Genomic DNA, 13,775 nt, shown 5'->3' with positions numbered 1-13,775 from the left:
TAAAACGTGGGTAAGATGTTAATAAATTCCTAGGGAGAAAGATCTAAAAATAGATCAAACAGATTAGCATTCATAATTTTATTATAATCTTGCCTTCTTGGCACGAATCCTTGATTTGTTTAACATAAGATAATTGTTCAAAACGAAAATACATGTTAGACTTTGAAACATAATATTAAAAACATATTTAGACGCACACACAAAGCATTTGTCAACAATAAAAGCGATGCGTTTTGTGTGGTAAATCAATCTTGTTTATGTCGTTTGGTACTTCAATAGTTGTCACAATAGAACAACAAGGGTCCGCATTGTGCGTGCAGCTATAGAACCACAAGTGGTGCATGAATGACTCTAGGATATAATCCTGTTTTGTCCCTATGTCCTTAGCTACTTTTGTAACTCATATTGCAAGTCCATACAACATTTCCGTAAATATAGGAATAATTGATGCAGAAAAATTACTCATATAAAAAGAGCGCCATTAGGAAGATGGAGGACTTGGTTATTGTAATAAATGTAGAGGCACGTAGTACTAATGAGCGGCTACAATGAAATATGATGCTATTTCAATGAAAAAACACAACTCACGAAGTAGTCCACTACATAGTAATTAGAAAATATAGTCGGTACTCCGCTATTCACCGGTATAAATATTTACCAAAATGTATAACTCATAATAATGTGAGACGGAATGTGCCATGCGCCAAGTGAAGTCCCGACCGGACGAGTTAAATATGTCTTCGTCACAATTTACATAAATGATGTATGTGATCCGCCTAATGTTGTGCGCTGCTCATTTATAACATAGCTATAGACGCGAGCTCGTCGAAGCGCACAGAGCACATCGCATAGCGCGCGTGCCGCGCCGATGCGCCGACAGCGCAGCTCGGTGCCGGGGCCGCCGCGGACCACACTCGAATCAGACTAGCAACTCAGACATACCATGGAATGTCATGCCCCGGCCTGATGTAACCTTGTTGACGTATGCTAATGGACTTACTGATTGTTATGTGATGATAACAGACTGTAGATACCGAATGAAACATTGTACGTCCAACTCGTCCAATGAGATATTTATCATATCAGTTTTTGCAAACGTGCCGCAAAAAATTCAATATGAAACCTATTTGTGTCCATGTGTGGAGCGCACACGCCCTTCGGCGGCCGGTGGTCGAGCGCGGGTGGTCTGCGCGCGCGCCGCCTGCGGGAGGCGTCAGTTTCACACATACACTCGCCGCGTTTCTAGTCCACAGTTAATGAAAATCTATATAGCTTTTATCTCTCACGCTCCAAGATACAATTTTCTTCGAGATGATACACGCAAATGTTACCTTCTCAAATTATAGCGCTCAACGCAACTCATTAAACATGATGATAGTAGATCTACTGAAAGTGAAGATTTGGACATAATAACGGATGGGTGTTAATTGCTATCATGAGGCGTCAATAATTGTTTTTTTAGCCACTAACGGCAATGGAAGTTCCGGGTTATGAAAGTTTTTGTAGGGAGTAATCAAGTCGTAATCAGAGGTTTGGCTAGAGCGTGTGAGCTACTCTCGGCTCGCTCACTTCACTGCGAGGAAATTATTACTTTGGTGATTCTATTCAGTGTTTCCGTGCTGAGTGTGTATGGCTGTGTATGAAGACATTAGAGCTGCCTTTACGTGCCGTTGCGTGTGGCTCTCTATGTAATTCATGGTGCAATCACACACTTATGTCTCCGTAATTTATGACTAAACAGCGGTTTACAGCGGCAATCGAATAATATTTTTTTGCTTTTGTAATATCAAGAGCGATCAAATTTATACCGTCGATATCACACACGTTGTGGAGCTAGAAATTAATAAGTAAAGGGCGGAAATTTTTAAATCAATTTGTAATGCCTTATTAGAGCAGGTTGTAAATCACAGCTGCGCCTCTTGTTTCACAGAAACGGCGCATTGCCGAAATATTTAGAATCCCGTCTGTCATCTCGTGGCTCGGTTTTTGTTGTGGTTTTTGTAAGAATGTCATTTCCACTGTTAATGAGATGACATAAGATAAGAAGAGCTGCATGCGTGCATATGTTATGACATTGTACTGAAATATTTTATATAATATAGGTTCAGAAGTATTTTAAAAATATCGTATATGTAAAATTGCTAATAATAGCGAATATAATTATCTAAGTAATATATTTTCTTTTGAAAGCAAAACAAAGACACGGCAAATAAGAAACCGATGTAAAATGGAATGTTGTACAAACATGGGATCCGACAGATCCTATCGCGAAAGCCACTATTTTCCGCGAGAGTCGGTCATATTTTTGTCAATTTTTCGTCTGACATATCCCATTTCCTATTCAGAAAAAACACGGAGCAGACGTGAAGTTGGAAAACAAGGGAACGGAAAAAAGAGCGTCTCGTTCGAAACGACAGATAATCGTGTTAGCCAGCCGCACCGGCGAATAACTGATGCGAGCCGCTCGGTGCACCGAACCCGATGTGATTGCGGTGTTTTTTCCGCCAAGGCTCCGCGGAGACAAACAACGGATGCAAATTCGTGTTGACACCACGATCAATCTTGTTCGCCTCTCCGGAGACCAGTTCCTGAACAAATAGAATCGTGATTGAGATGTCCCTCCGGTTTATTTGTACGTAATAGGTTTCCTTTGTTTTTCTTGTTTCCAAATTTATTTGTAACTAAAACGATGCATAGGTAAGATTCGTGGTTGATGCCAGCAGTTTGCGCAGTTTTGCTTAATCTTGGAAAAACTGGCAGAGTATTGTAAAATAAGAGCAGTACGAGGCGGCGGACACTGCAAACTGTGACCTTACACAGATGAGGGACGGCCTGCGCCTCGCCGACCGCCGCAACGCGCCACACAGCTACTCCCTGCCACCGATATGCTTCATATTTTTAACTTCTTGAATCTTGTATTTCCACTTAATTTTGATATATATTTTTTTAAATACCGTTTAATTAAAAAGCACTATCTGTCACCACTCCACTCGTTATTTTTGTCTGTATTAACACCATTAAATTCAGTAAATTTATTTAGGTACATTTACCTTGATACCATGGTACCTTGATTTTTATATTAAGTTAGGTAATTTAAAAAATGGATATCTAAATACGTTTGAGGATATGCCTTTTTTTCGAGAGTAATAAATAATCATAGTACGTTTTAAAAAATTTAAATCCAGTGTCAGCACACACAACATTTTTGTTAGCTCCAACTGTATAGCATTGTGGTGGTAGCAACATAAGTGTGTAGTGAATAGATGATCCCGTGGATCGGGCCGGTCGCGGCGTCGCGCGCTACTGTCCAATAAATATATTGTTTCGCGTAGAGCCAGCTCAGATAAAGCAAGCTCGCGCCTCGCTTTGCCTCGCTGCCTTCGGGTGTGGTGCTAATCTTAGCGGGAACGTTGGATATTATATAAAGTAAATAAAATATGAAAAAGGTGTATCGTTAGCCTGATATTCTATTATTTCAAATTTATCACTCCAATAAATAAAAAAAGATTCACACACAAAATTATGATATTACTTCTAGAAGATAGGTTGTAGTAACGTAGTGATATGTCATTGTACAATTATTATTATTAATATAATTAGGGAATAAAACTTACTGTTGTTTAAACTGTAATATTGTTTAAACACGGCAGAAAATGTTTACTATCCATCAAGTAAGTAACTCGTTCGGTTCTAGCCATCTATTATTAGAAAAGAGAGGGACTTTTTAGTATATTAAAAATATACCAATATGTATAAAGTCATAGTTCTTATGAAATTAAATATTTGTGAAGAATATGTTATGGTAATAATATTCGGATTATAAATATTGTGTACAATTAAATTATATCGCTGTCAGTAAAACCACCACGTTGCTCTGAGCTTGGAACACTGTCAGCCAAACGCGGAGAGCTTGGCGTTTGCACATTATGACTGTATGAGATTGTGTTATATTATCGTCCTTATTTTATTATCTGAATATTTCATTAGTCCGGTGGCTGATGCCGTTTTTAAATTGAGGTTTAACCTCTTCAATAAAGTATGCATATGTTTGTAATTATATTTACAATATGGTGTATTCTTTTGCTATGTTCATTGACATTTACATGAGAGTAATATATTACGTAACTGTAACAAATGTATACAATAAATAAACCCATTATCAATGAAGTCCTTAATGAAATAGAAGTATGTTTATCGCCGTTTATAAGGAATATTGCTTAATTGTATAGACTTGCTTATTATTACTGGATGTTACATTGTGAATAAACAATAAAGTCTTTATATGATCAGCAAGGTGTTTATAATGAATCGGTTAATTTGTTGCCAATTAGTAACATTGCCTTCTTAGTTCCATTCATACGTAACTTTACCCTATATTTAATCTTTTAAAATAGAAATTAGTGCCATCAGCTGCTGCGTAGACGCTGTCAACTTGTTGCAGACACATGACACAAAATGGCTGTGACAAACTTTTAGTATTTCCTTGTCACATATTTCCGTAGCAGTTGCTTTCATTAAATTGTTAACTGATAAATATTTCCATAATAATTGCTTCAACAAATTGTGAAACCGAGCAACAGTTGATAAGCTGTTACGATAATAGTTTGTAAGTGAGAGGTGGAGTACTAATAAGTTGATAATAGTGATCACAATGGTATAGCAATCTGGAAAAATGGTACCACAAGGAGCTTGAAATTAATTGTACTATTTTTAAACAAGTGTATAGGTGGTTTATTTATTTAACACATTTCTTAATGTTTGCTCAGCGATAATTCTTTACCCCATTGTTTGATTTAAATAAATTTATGTGTGGAGTTTGTGGTTTATCTGGTATTGGACCACTGATGCCCTATATATGCATTCGATTTCGTACTGCCTCGAAATTGTTTCATTTTAATTTCATTGGTGTAGGACTATGAACTTCGCAGATACAAAGGGAAACTTCCGAAAATTAAATAAAATTTTGATGATTCTTTTTGTGTTGGGCTCAGTATAGCTTCAACACACCAACACAATAAAAAAATGGCGTTGGACCTTGAACTTCAAAGATGCAGCAGGAAAATTCTCACAATAAAATAGGATGGGAATTATTCTTTTTGCATTGCATTTAATTCGAAAAGTTTAAAAACAAAAAAAAATACTCTAAAAATCTTTACAATCCTATTTTAATTGAATATTTATTCGTATATTTAATCGGATTAGTTAGTAATTGAAATAGGCAACAGACATGTGCATAAAACCATAAAAATACGAATTGGAAAGAAGATGATTTTTCTCGTGGTTTAATAATTTCGTATTAACACGTGTAAGTATTATGTTTAATTATTTTTGGATTGTAATGGTTTTAGAGTCGATTTATTTTTAAAGTTTGTTAGATGAATGCTATTCATTCAGATACCAGATTATATTTTTAACTAACAATGCGTTGAGGAGAGATGGAGCCTGGCAGCCCGCAGCTGGTATGATTCCTCCGCCCTGTGGAATGGGGGCGTTTGGAGAATTCCACCACGGTATCCCCTGCCTATCGTAAGAGGCGACTAATAGGGGCCACGAAGGGGGTCGTCGGCGGGCAGCAGGGGGCTGTCCGTCCTAGTGCATTTTTGTGCATTTTGCACATTTTTCGGTTGACCCCCGGGATGGACGGCAGTGTGTTGTTGGCCTCATACTGCCGTAGACGCTGAAGGCGTCCTTCAGTGCGCGGCGGCTTCTGAGCCCCCCCCCCCACAGGAGAGGGGCCGCAAGGCGGCACCGCGCAGGGACGGCTGCGGTCGTAGACTTAGACACTACAACGTCAGAGGAAGCCCGCAACCGTCCCAAATGCGCCGACGAGGCCACCGCGGAGTTTTAGCTGGTAGGCCGTGCGTAGGTTAAGTTGTACATATGGTTAGGGACTCGGCCCGGCGGTCGCTCGAAGGTCACCATCAAATCCGGGCGGCTCAACACCGGGCCGTAAGGCACGGTTACCCCAGCATAACCGCTCAGTCGCTCCCCGCGAAGGCTGGGCGGTAGTAATAAGGTACTTTCTCCGCGAAACCAAAAAAAAAAGCTGGTATGATTCCAAACCTTGGAATCTTACTCATTATAATTCAGAAAAGTTATCTATAGGTATATGCCGAGTAGAGATTTTTTTTGTTTCTTGCTTAAAATATCCAAATGTCACATTGTGCCGGGTTAATTTAAAACTGCGTAACTCCGTTCAATACTGCCCTACATAGCAATTACTTTTTTAATTCCCACTACTCTTGCCTACTTAAACGGCCGTGTAATTAGCTTACTTTCCACTACCATTCAGTTTAATTGTTTTGTAAGGCATATTTACCTGATGCCATAATATTAACCATGCTACTAATTGCATATTTGAGAGAGAATTTTCCCTTTAAACTGATCATTAACAAAAATATTACAAATTGAATACCTAGTAGTCTAGTGACACCTAAAGCTGTGTACACTGTGAGTTAACGGGTTGATTTTCACTTTGAAATGTCAATGAAGCAGACACCTGTCTGCTTCAGTAAAGTATTATTATTAAGTATTATTATGTATTTCATGCTATAGGAGTCAACACGCAGGTGCGTGTTGACTCCTATAATATAATATATAAAACTATCGCTATATCACAAGATAAACTGAATAAAACGGACTGATATCCCAAACAAATCAACGAACAATATATTACGATAAATTTATCGTCCAATTCAAAGACAATTGGCATTTTAAATCTGTATTTTCACAAACGGATTATACAAGTCAGCTACCGTGGAGCTTCGGTTGGATTTAAAAGAATGGGAATAAATAAACAGAGCGGTAGAGAAACCAATACGATTTAGCGCGTCCCGCGGGAGATCCTCGGACTCGTGCAAGTTGAGACTGTATTGTCACTCGATTGTATTCAGACAGGCGACAGACTGTGTCTTTCGTGTCTTGTGAATACGTTGTAGGTTGTGGATGGATGGTTTCTCATAATTTTAGTACAGATAGATAGGTTAGTTCTCATTTTAATCAAACAAGTATAATTTTGTAGTCATGTTCTGAAACATATTTAGGAAGTATCTAACACAGGATCCGGATATGTAAGAATATTGTGTATTCGTTTATATCTATATTAGTTAAATAGAGCGTAGATTACGTCTTTGAATTAAAATGTTTACCTGTTATATAAAAAATAAAAACACTTTCATCTTCCGTCTTTGTTTATAATACCTAAACATGTGTCTTTATTTTTCAGGCTCTATCCGAGGTGATAACAACTGCTGAAGCTTTTTTAACGCCAATTTGATTTTAAAGTAGAGAACTTTTCAGAACATAAAGCTGTTATAATCGTGGATAACAATATTTAACCGAGCTAAGTTGTGAGCTATTCTGATTAATTATTAGATATTGATAAAAACTAAGATTTTAAGGCGGTCTAATTGTATTAATGACATGGATTTAACATTACGGACATACGGAAAATGCATGTAGATTTGCGTCCAGGTTCACACCGTCATGTAAGCGTAGAAAAATTGTATTTTAATCTTTTTGCTAGCTCTCTCAACTAAAGGGTAGTTAGGTTTTCTATAAACTATGCCGTCCTAATGGATATTTTACATACCTTTCATTGAATACTAAAGATTTACTTATGGCGTATTCTTACACTATGTAAGCCTTACTTAAATTACTAATAAAAACACACGTGTAAATATTGTGAATGTTCCTTTTTTATGTTATGTTATTTTGCACAGGTATATCGAAATTGTTTCTATTACAAACACAAAACATTTAAAATGAGTAAAATAAATTAATTTTTTTCCTATATCTACATTCTTACAAAAGTGTTTTTTCTTCATATTTGCCTCGGCTACGGTATATATTATTTATTTCTCGCTACATTACTTTTAAGAAAAACAATCCTAAGATTGAACAATAAACAGCCCATTGTCGAGTACCATTGAGGTATTTATACGCACCCAAAACCTCTTAATCACGATAAAAGTGGTAAAGTGGTGTGTAGGACATTAATTAAGTTCGGACCTTCCTAATTTATTCATGTGACATAGAGACACTGCCGCAGCGACGTTTTGTCGCCGTCGCAACACCGGTAGCTGGTTGCCACGTCGTGTCGCGCCCGTGCTTTCTGTTCATGGAGACAACCGTGTATGTCACCTTGTTTTATGGAATTAGTTTTGTATGCGTAGTGGGAATTTTCAGGTCATTTATATACTAGTGTGTAACCAATTTCTTTTTAAATGCATGTAGTTTTAGTAGTGAAAACAAACAAAAGTGTGCTTGCGTTGCTGTGTGTCTGAAGAAATTGCATCCAGTAAAAAGGATCCCGTGCTCAGCAGTGGGCAGTGTATAAAGCTGGTATTATTTTTTCTTTATAAAACGAGGAAAACGCATAGTATTGACGCCTTTGAAATATCTACGTCCTTGACCCCGGGGCTCATAAAATATTTTAATTTCGATCAAGACACGTGATTATAAACTAAAAACTATTTAAACGGATTTTATCGCGGTTTTTTATATTATTATTTTCTCCCGACGTTTCGAAGACTTTGCAGCCTTCATGGTCACGGGGGGTCCCCCCCGCATTTCAATGTCTAACATTCGCGTAAACATAAGAAATCATTACGTGATTATAATATTTTTATTCACCTGAATTTAGATATTCTCATGTTGAAGTAACTACGTAATATTCAAACATACGCTCAGTTAAGATATCAATTTAAATAACATGAAACAATTTTTGTGCCACATCAAAAAATTACAATGTTTATATAACTTTTACTACATTTTTAACACCCATTAGTCCAAAAAAGAATATAATTCGATATTAAACTTTTGTTTGTTATAGCCAATTAATCTTATCTAAGCCGTAATATAATTAACGAGCATTGGCCAGGTTTCCGTGTGTAGCACCCGCATATCCCGGGTGCTACATCCCAAAAAGAACGTCACGAAGAAGATGGATCGGGTCTATTTCACGGCCGAGGCAGTGGTCACACGTCCCACATCGGATTTTTTTTCTTTTCCGTCACCGGCACTAACAAACATGGCGGCCAGGGCTATTTTACAGCAAATAGAAACCATGGTTTTCCACGTGTCCTATATTTCATAAGGGTTAGTGTAACTCGGTCGTATGAATTGATGGAGAAGTTCAATATGAATTTCAAACTAAGATCGTTCCTGGAGATTGTCGCTTACCTCGCTATAAGTTTATTTAAAAAAGTAACATTTTCTGGTAGTTTGACTCGAACGTCGAAACTTGGTTTCCTTTTTTAAGAAACAGCTTTCATTTTGGGTTTCCTTTTTTAAAAAAAATGTATTTAAAGAGAGGGTTTAGGTTCTTATTAAATTTTTATTGATATCTTATTAACATCAGCAATAGTTTGTTGGTATTAATTGGTAAAATTAATGCGGCAAGTACCAAAATTATACAGTACCATAAGGCTACCTGTAATACATTTTTTATAGTAAAAATTGTGTAAAGCCAAGGGTTTTTAGATTGGTAAATGGGATTGTCTTTGTTTTATTTTTTTAATACGATTTAATGACGAGACGAGCGAGTGGTCATGCAAACTGTTGATAATAAACGTCACACCCATAAACATAGCCAAAACTTAGAATTAGTTGTCCATGGTTTTGAACTGCATTCTTCGTCATCGTAAACTGATGATTTTGTATGAAAAATTACACAGTTTTATTAAATATATGATGAGTAAAAATTAGGCAAGAAGTCCCTGTATGAATTTAAAAAAAATAGAATACATTTTTTTTTTAAAGTATGTAATCTCTTTGGCACCCAAATAGCTGGAATGCACGCTATATTAAATATAAACATTGTATATATAATATAGTCGGAATCTGTAAAGTCTTCGGTCTGTTCGTACGCAGTGATTTAGTTGTTTCAATAACATACTAGTGCTAAAATTTTATTGTGCCAGTGAAAGCGGCGCACAGCTGCGGCAGCACCCACCTATCTAATGGATTAGATAACAATATTGAGATTTTGTTTATATTAGTTTCTGATTCTGAGAGCTGTATAACTTTTATTTAATTTGAAAATTGCATAAACTGAGTTATAATTTAATATATTGTTCTTTTTAAGCTACAGAATAATGATTAAAATTATTTTTATACCTGTGCTGGATTTATTTTTGTATTCTTGGTTAGATTGTTTTTCTGTCATAGAGCTTTTGAATGTTTTCATACTGTGTGTACTACTTTATTCTACCTAATCGTTAAAGATATTTTTATTATTTCTTTAAAAATACTTTTGTCTTGTAAGTCACATTAAAATTTTGAGTAAAGATTTTTCATTTGTTAAAAAATTTACCAAATAAGTTTTAATTTACAACGGACCAATAATAACGAAACCCATCGAAAAAGAATCATTGTTTGCGTACATTGATGAGGCTAAGCAAGAATTACCTCACTCCCACATGGACTTGCATTCAGTGCATCCATAAACACACAGCAAATTTAAACTGTACCACGTTACAAATAAAGTCTAAATCCGTTCGTTTCTCCGACGTCCCGCCTACAAGGGCGTTATTCCCTCCGTAGTTGGACACAGTAAGTGCGTTCACACGAGTCTCTACTTTTAAATTTTAAACACAACTCGGCCGTTGATTTGCAAAAACCAAATGGACGCGTCCCGTGACAACTTAAAAGGTTGCAATTTTAATATCGGCCCATGAAAGTGTCCATTCGCGTTGTAATAACTAAATATGACAATGATAGTACACAGAATTTATAATCGAGATATGTGTGGTGCAAGTATAAAATGTCAGAGAGTTATTTTATATTTTAAAATGTTTAAATCAGGTTTTTTGTTTAAAAAATGTATGAAAAATTACATATTTAGGTAACATTGCAGTACTTTCAGGTTTTCCAAATAGGATTCTGTAAAAAATCAAGTAATATTTGTAAAAACACAAAACAAATATTTACTCACTAAACATATTACCTATTATTTAATGATAAATCAATACTCATTTGCAACACAAATCCTCATTAAATTATATTAAGAAAAAAGTATTTTCCTTCCTAATATCCTACAATATGAAATTTTTTCTTTAGACCATTGCAAACGATGTGGACAGTAATTAACGAATCAGCATGAAATCTTAATTCAATATTGACGTAAACTCAACTTCGATAGAAATCGACGAAATAATTAATGCAATTCGTCACAATACGCATAAAACCAGCCATTTGTGCCGCCATTACCGCTTACCATCGATAAGCTTTATTGCATAACGACATGGTTAGTTTGAGCTCCTCGCACTTACTAAATTATTATAAATACAAGCTAAGCAAACTCTGGCTCTGTTTAATTTTCCGCAAATTTGATCTAACGCCATAAACGTGAGGCAATCTCACCGCGTTGATTAGCTCGCCGCTTAATTGTTCCTGTGTATTTAATTACTATGACATGACTTTAAATTTCAATTCGCTACAAATGTATTGTTAAAAATATTTATTTCGATATTGTTACACAATAAATATTACTCTGTGCAAATATAACCTATGTAAATTACCCCCTTAAGTATCAAAGTAAACTTATTTGTTTATAGTTAATAGGCTGACCACGAACCCTCCCATGCAGTAATTGGTTCGGCGGCACTCGCAGCGGCGTCGCCGGCGCCGAGCTTTCAGAGTGCATAAATAGTGTCGGCGAGCATCGGCGCAGCGAGTAATGCGAATAAATACCTCGATACGATCAGCTCACCGTTTAACGAGAGGGCCTTTTCCGCGCCGCGGTGAGCCGTTTAGCGAATTTCAATAGTTATCGCGCGGAGAAAAACTCGCTCGGCGAGAGGGACGGCCGCGAGCGGCGAGCGCGGCGCGAGCGGGATGGACTTAATAAGAAAGAAGTAATAAAAAAGCGGTCGTGTGTGCGTGGCCCGAGTGTGGTGGCGTAGGGCGGCGATGCAGGCCCTCCCCTGCGACGCGCCGCCTCGGGCCGCCTCGCGCCGCCTCGCGCGCCGCCGCCTCAGTCGAGCCGACATCGCGCGAGTCGCACCGCCGCCGCCGCACCGGTCCGCTCACCGCACTCACGGCGCGCGTAAAAAGTTTTCAGTCACACTTCGAAACTTGCGAACGGTCACCGATATACCAAACACATGCCGAATACTCTCTAATACTCGTATCGTCATGTTTGTGCTGCTGTTCCCTTAATTTGACTGTGATTTCTTTAGTTTTCCATAAATTTAAGAAAACTAAGTTGCGAATATCACTTTAACAATAAAAAGTTTATTAACACGACTCAACGAAAAGTTGAAGATCAGAGGAATCTGATAAAACAAAGTGCGAACGTCTTTGGTAAAAGGAGAATAAGTTGTTATTTAAGTTGCAAAGATTATGCCCTGGGCCGATGGGATGTTCAAGCGGTGACGGCGTGTGGACACCTGGCGCGCTGGGCTCGGAGGCGATCAACTTGATGCTGCTGCAGGGCGAGGCGCGCGAGCGGCCGCGCCAAGGGCCCGCGATGGACGAGGACTGCTCCGCGCGCCCCTGTGCCACTGACTTCTCCATAGCCGCCATCATGGCCAGAGACAGGCAGGAGAGAAGGGAACGACGAAGACACAGGGATCCTAGAGAGGATACTTTAACCCCTTTAGGTGAGTTTTTTTAGATTTTCCTAACTTTTACCAAAATAAAATGTAAAATTATTAATTAGTAGCAAGTCTACTGTAGGTAGTTATTATCATTAAAAGTAACTGTAGAGTAAAATGTAATAAGTATAATATTATCTGAATTCAAAAATAACATTTATATATGTATAAGAGCAAGTTTTGTTAAAGTTAATAAAACTTTGTTGACAAGTACTTACTCATTACAAAGATGTATCTATATATTAATACGTAAAAAAAAATAAATATTGTACCCATTTTGAAGCACATTGCGGGCACTGAGGAGTGTGAGATTTGGCATAGTTAAAGTTCATAGACACAAGGTGTGCAGAAAAATATAATTTATAAATTGCAGTCGATTTTCGACCAATAGGTAACCACTAGTTCTTATAAAAACTCGTTTTAAGGGAATGGTATGGCGGTGAAAATTGTGTAAAAATAGTAGAGTAGTAAGACGTTACCTATTAGTACATACAACTTGATTATATCACTTATTAATAATTAAACTCTTCTTCCTTCCATCATCCTAGTGGACACTCTTACAAGAGTATTACACAAATGAGTTGACCTAATTTTTACTACTACCGACCTAATGCTAAATACCTCACTGGGACCAAAACCTGAGAATATTGAGTTAGAAAACTCAATAAAATATTTTGACTAACTTAGGAATCGAACCTACCCTGTACTCAGCCTATATACGCTGCAAATAGAAAAGGGATAATTTTTATTAAAATATCTGCTTGGTACAATTATTCTACTATAGACATTTTGTTTAATGTCAATTTAAAACATTAAACATTATTCGCTATGATTCCTAGAAGACACTATATTTTTTTATAAAGCAATAAAGTTGAGAATTTTTAATCATATAAAATATGTATGTAAATGACAAGTATATTAGCTGCTCTATAATATTGTGGGCAATGCATGTACTAAAAATAATACTTACAATAATACCTACGTTCAATTATTGCCTTGTCTGAAAAAGGAAATTATCAATCGACAAAATAATATACATATTGTCTGTTCAGCAGCGATTTTTATGTCTATTTTAACATAAAATCATATAAGTAGGTAGTTAACAAGAAAAACTATGGAAAACAAAGAGTTTCTATTTCCAATTCTAAATAAAAAATATAGTAGTTTAACTTAATT

The 13,775-nt window shown here is 36.8% G+C and overlaps 1 protein-coding gene across 2 annotated transcripts in view; it reads left to right on the top strand.

The window, feature by feature from the left end:
• Window positions 1-11,992: 11,992 nt before the first annotated feature.
• LOC115450724 (T-box transcription factor TBX20) overlaps window positions 11,993-13,775 on the top strand; it is a 33,225-nt gene continuing 31,442 nt past the window's right edge. For both annotated transcript variants that reach the window (XM_030178808.2, XM_030178807.2), the window contains exon 1: window positions 11,993-12,605. In XM_030178808.2, the coding sequence (XP_030034668.1) occupies window positions 12,359-12,605 (247 nt within the window). In that variant the 5' untranslated portion in view covers window positions 11,993-12,358. The remainder of the gene's footprint in view (window positions 12,606-13,775) is intronic.

This window comes from Manduca sexta, chromosome 23, assembly GCF_014839805.1.
Source record: "Manduca sexta isolate Smith_Timp_Sample1 chromosome 23, JHU_Msex_v1.0, whole genome shotgun sequence".
Taxonomy (NCBI): domain Eukaryota; kingdom Metazoa; phylum Arthropoda; class Insecta; order Lepidoptera; family Sphingidae; genus Manduca; species Manduca sexta.
This window is presented reverse-complemented; position numbering and strand designations above follow the sequence as displayed.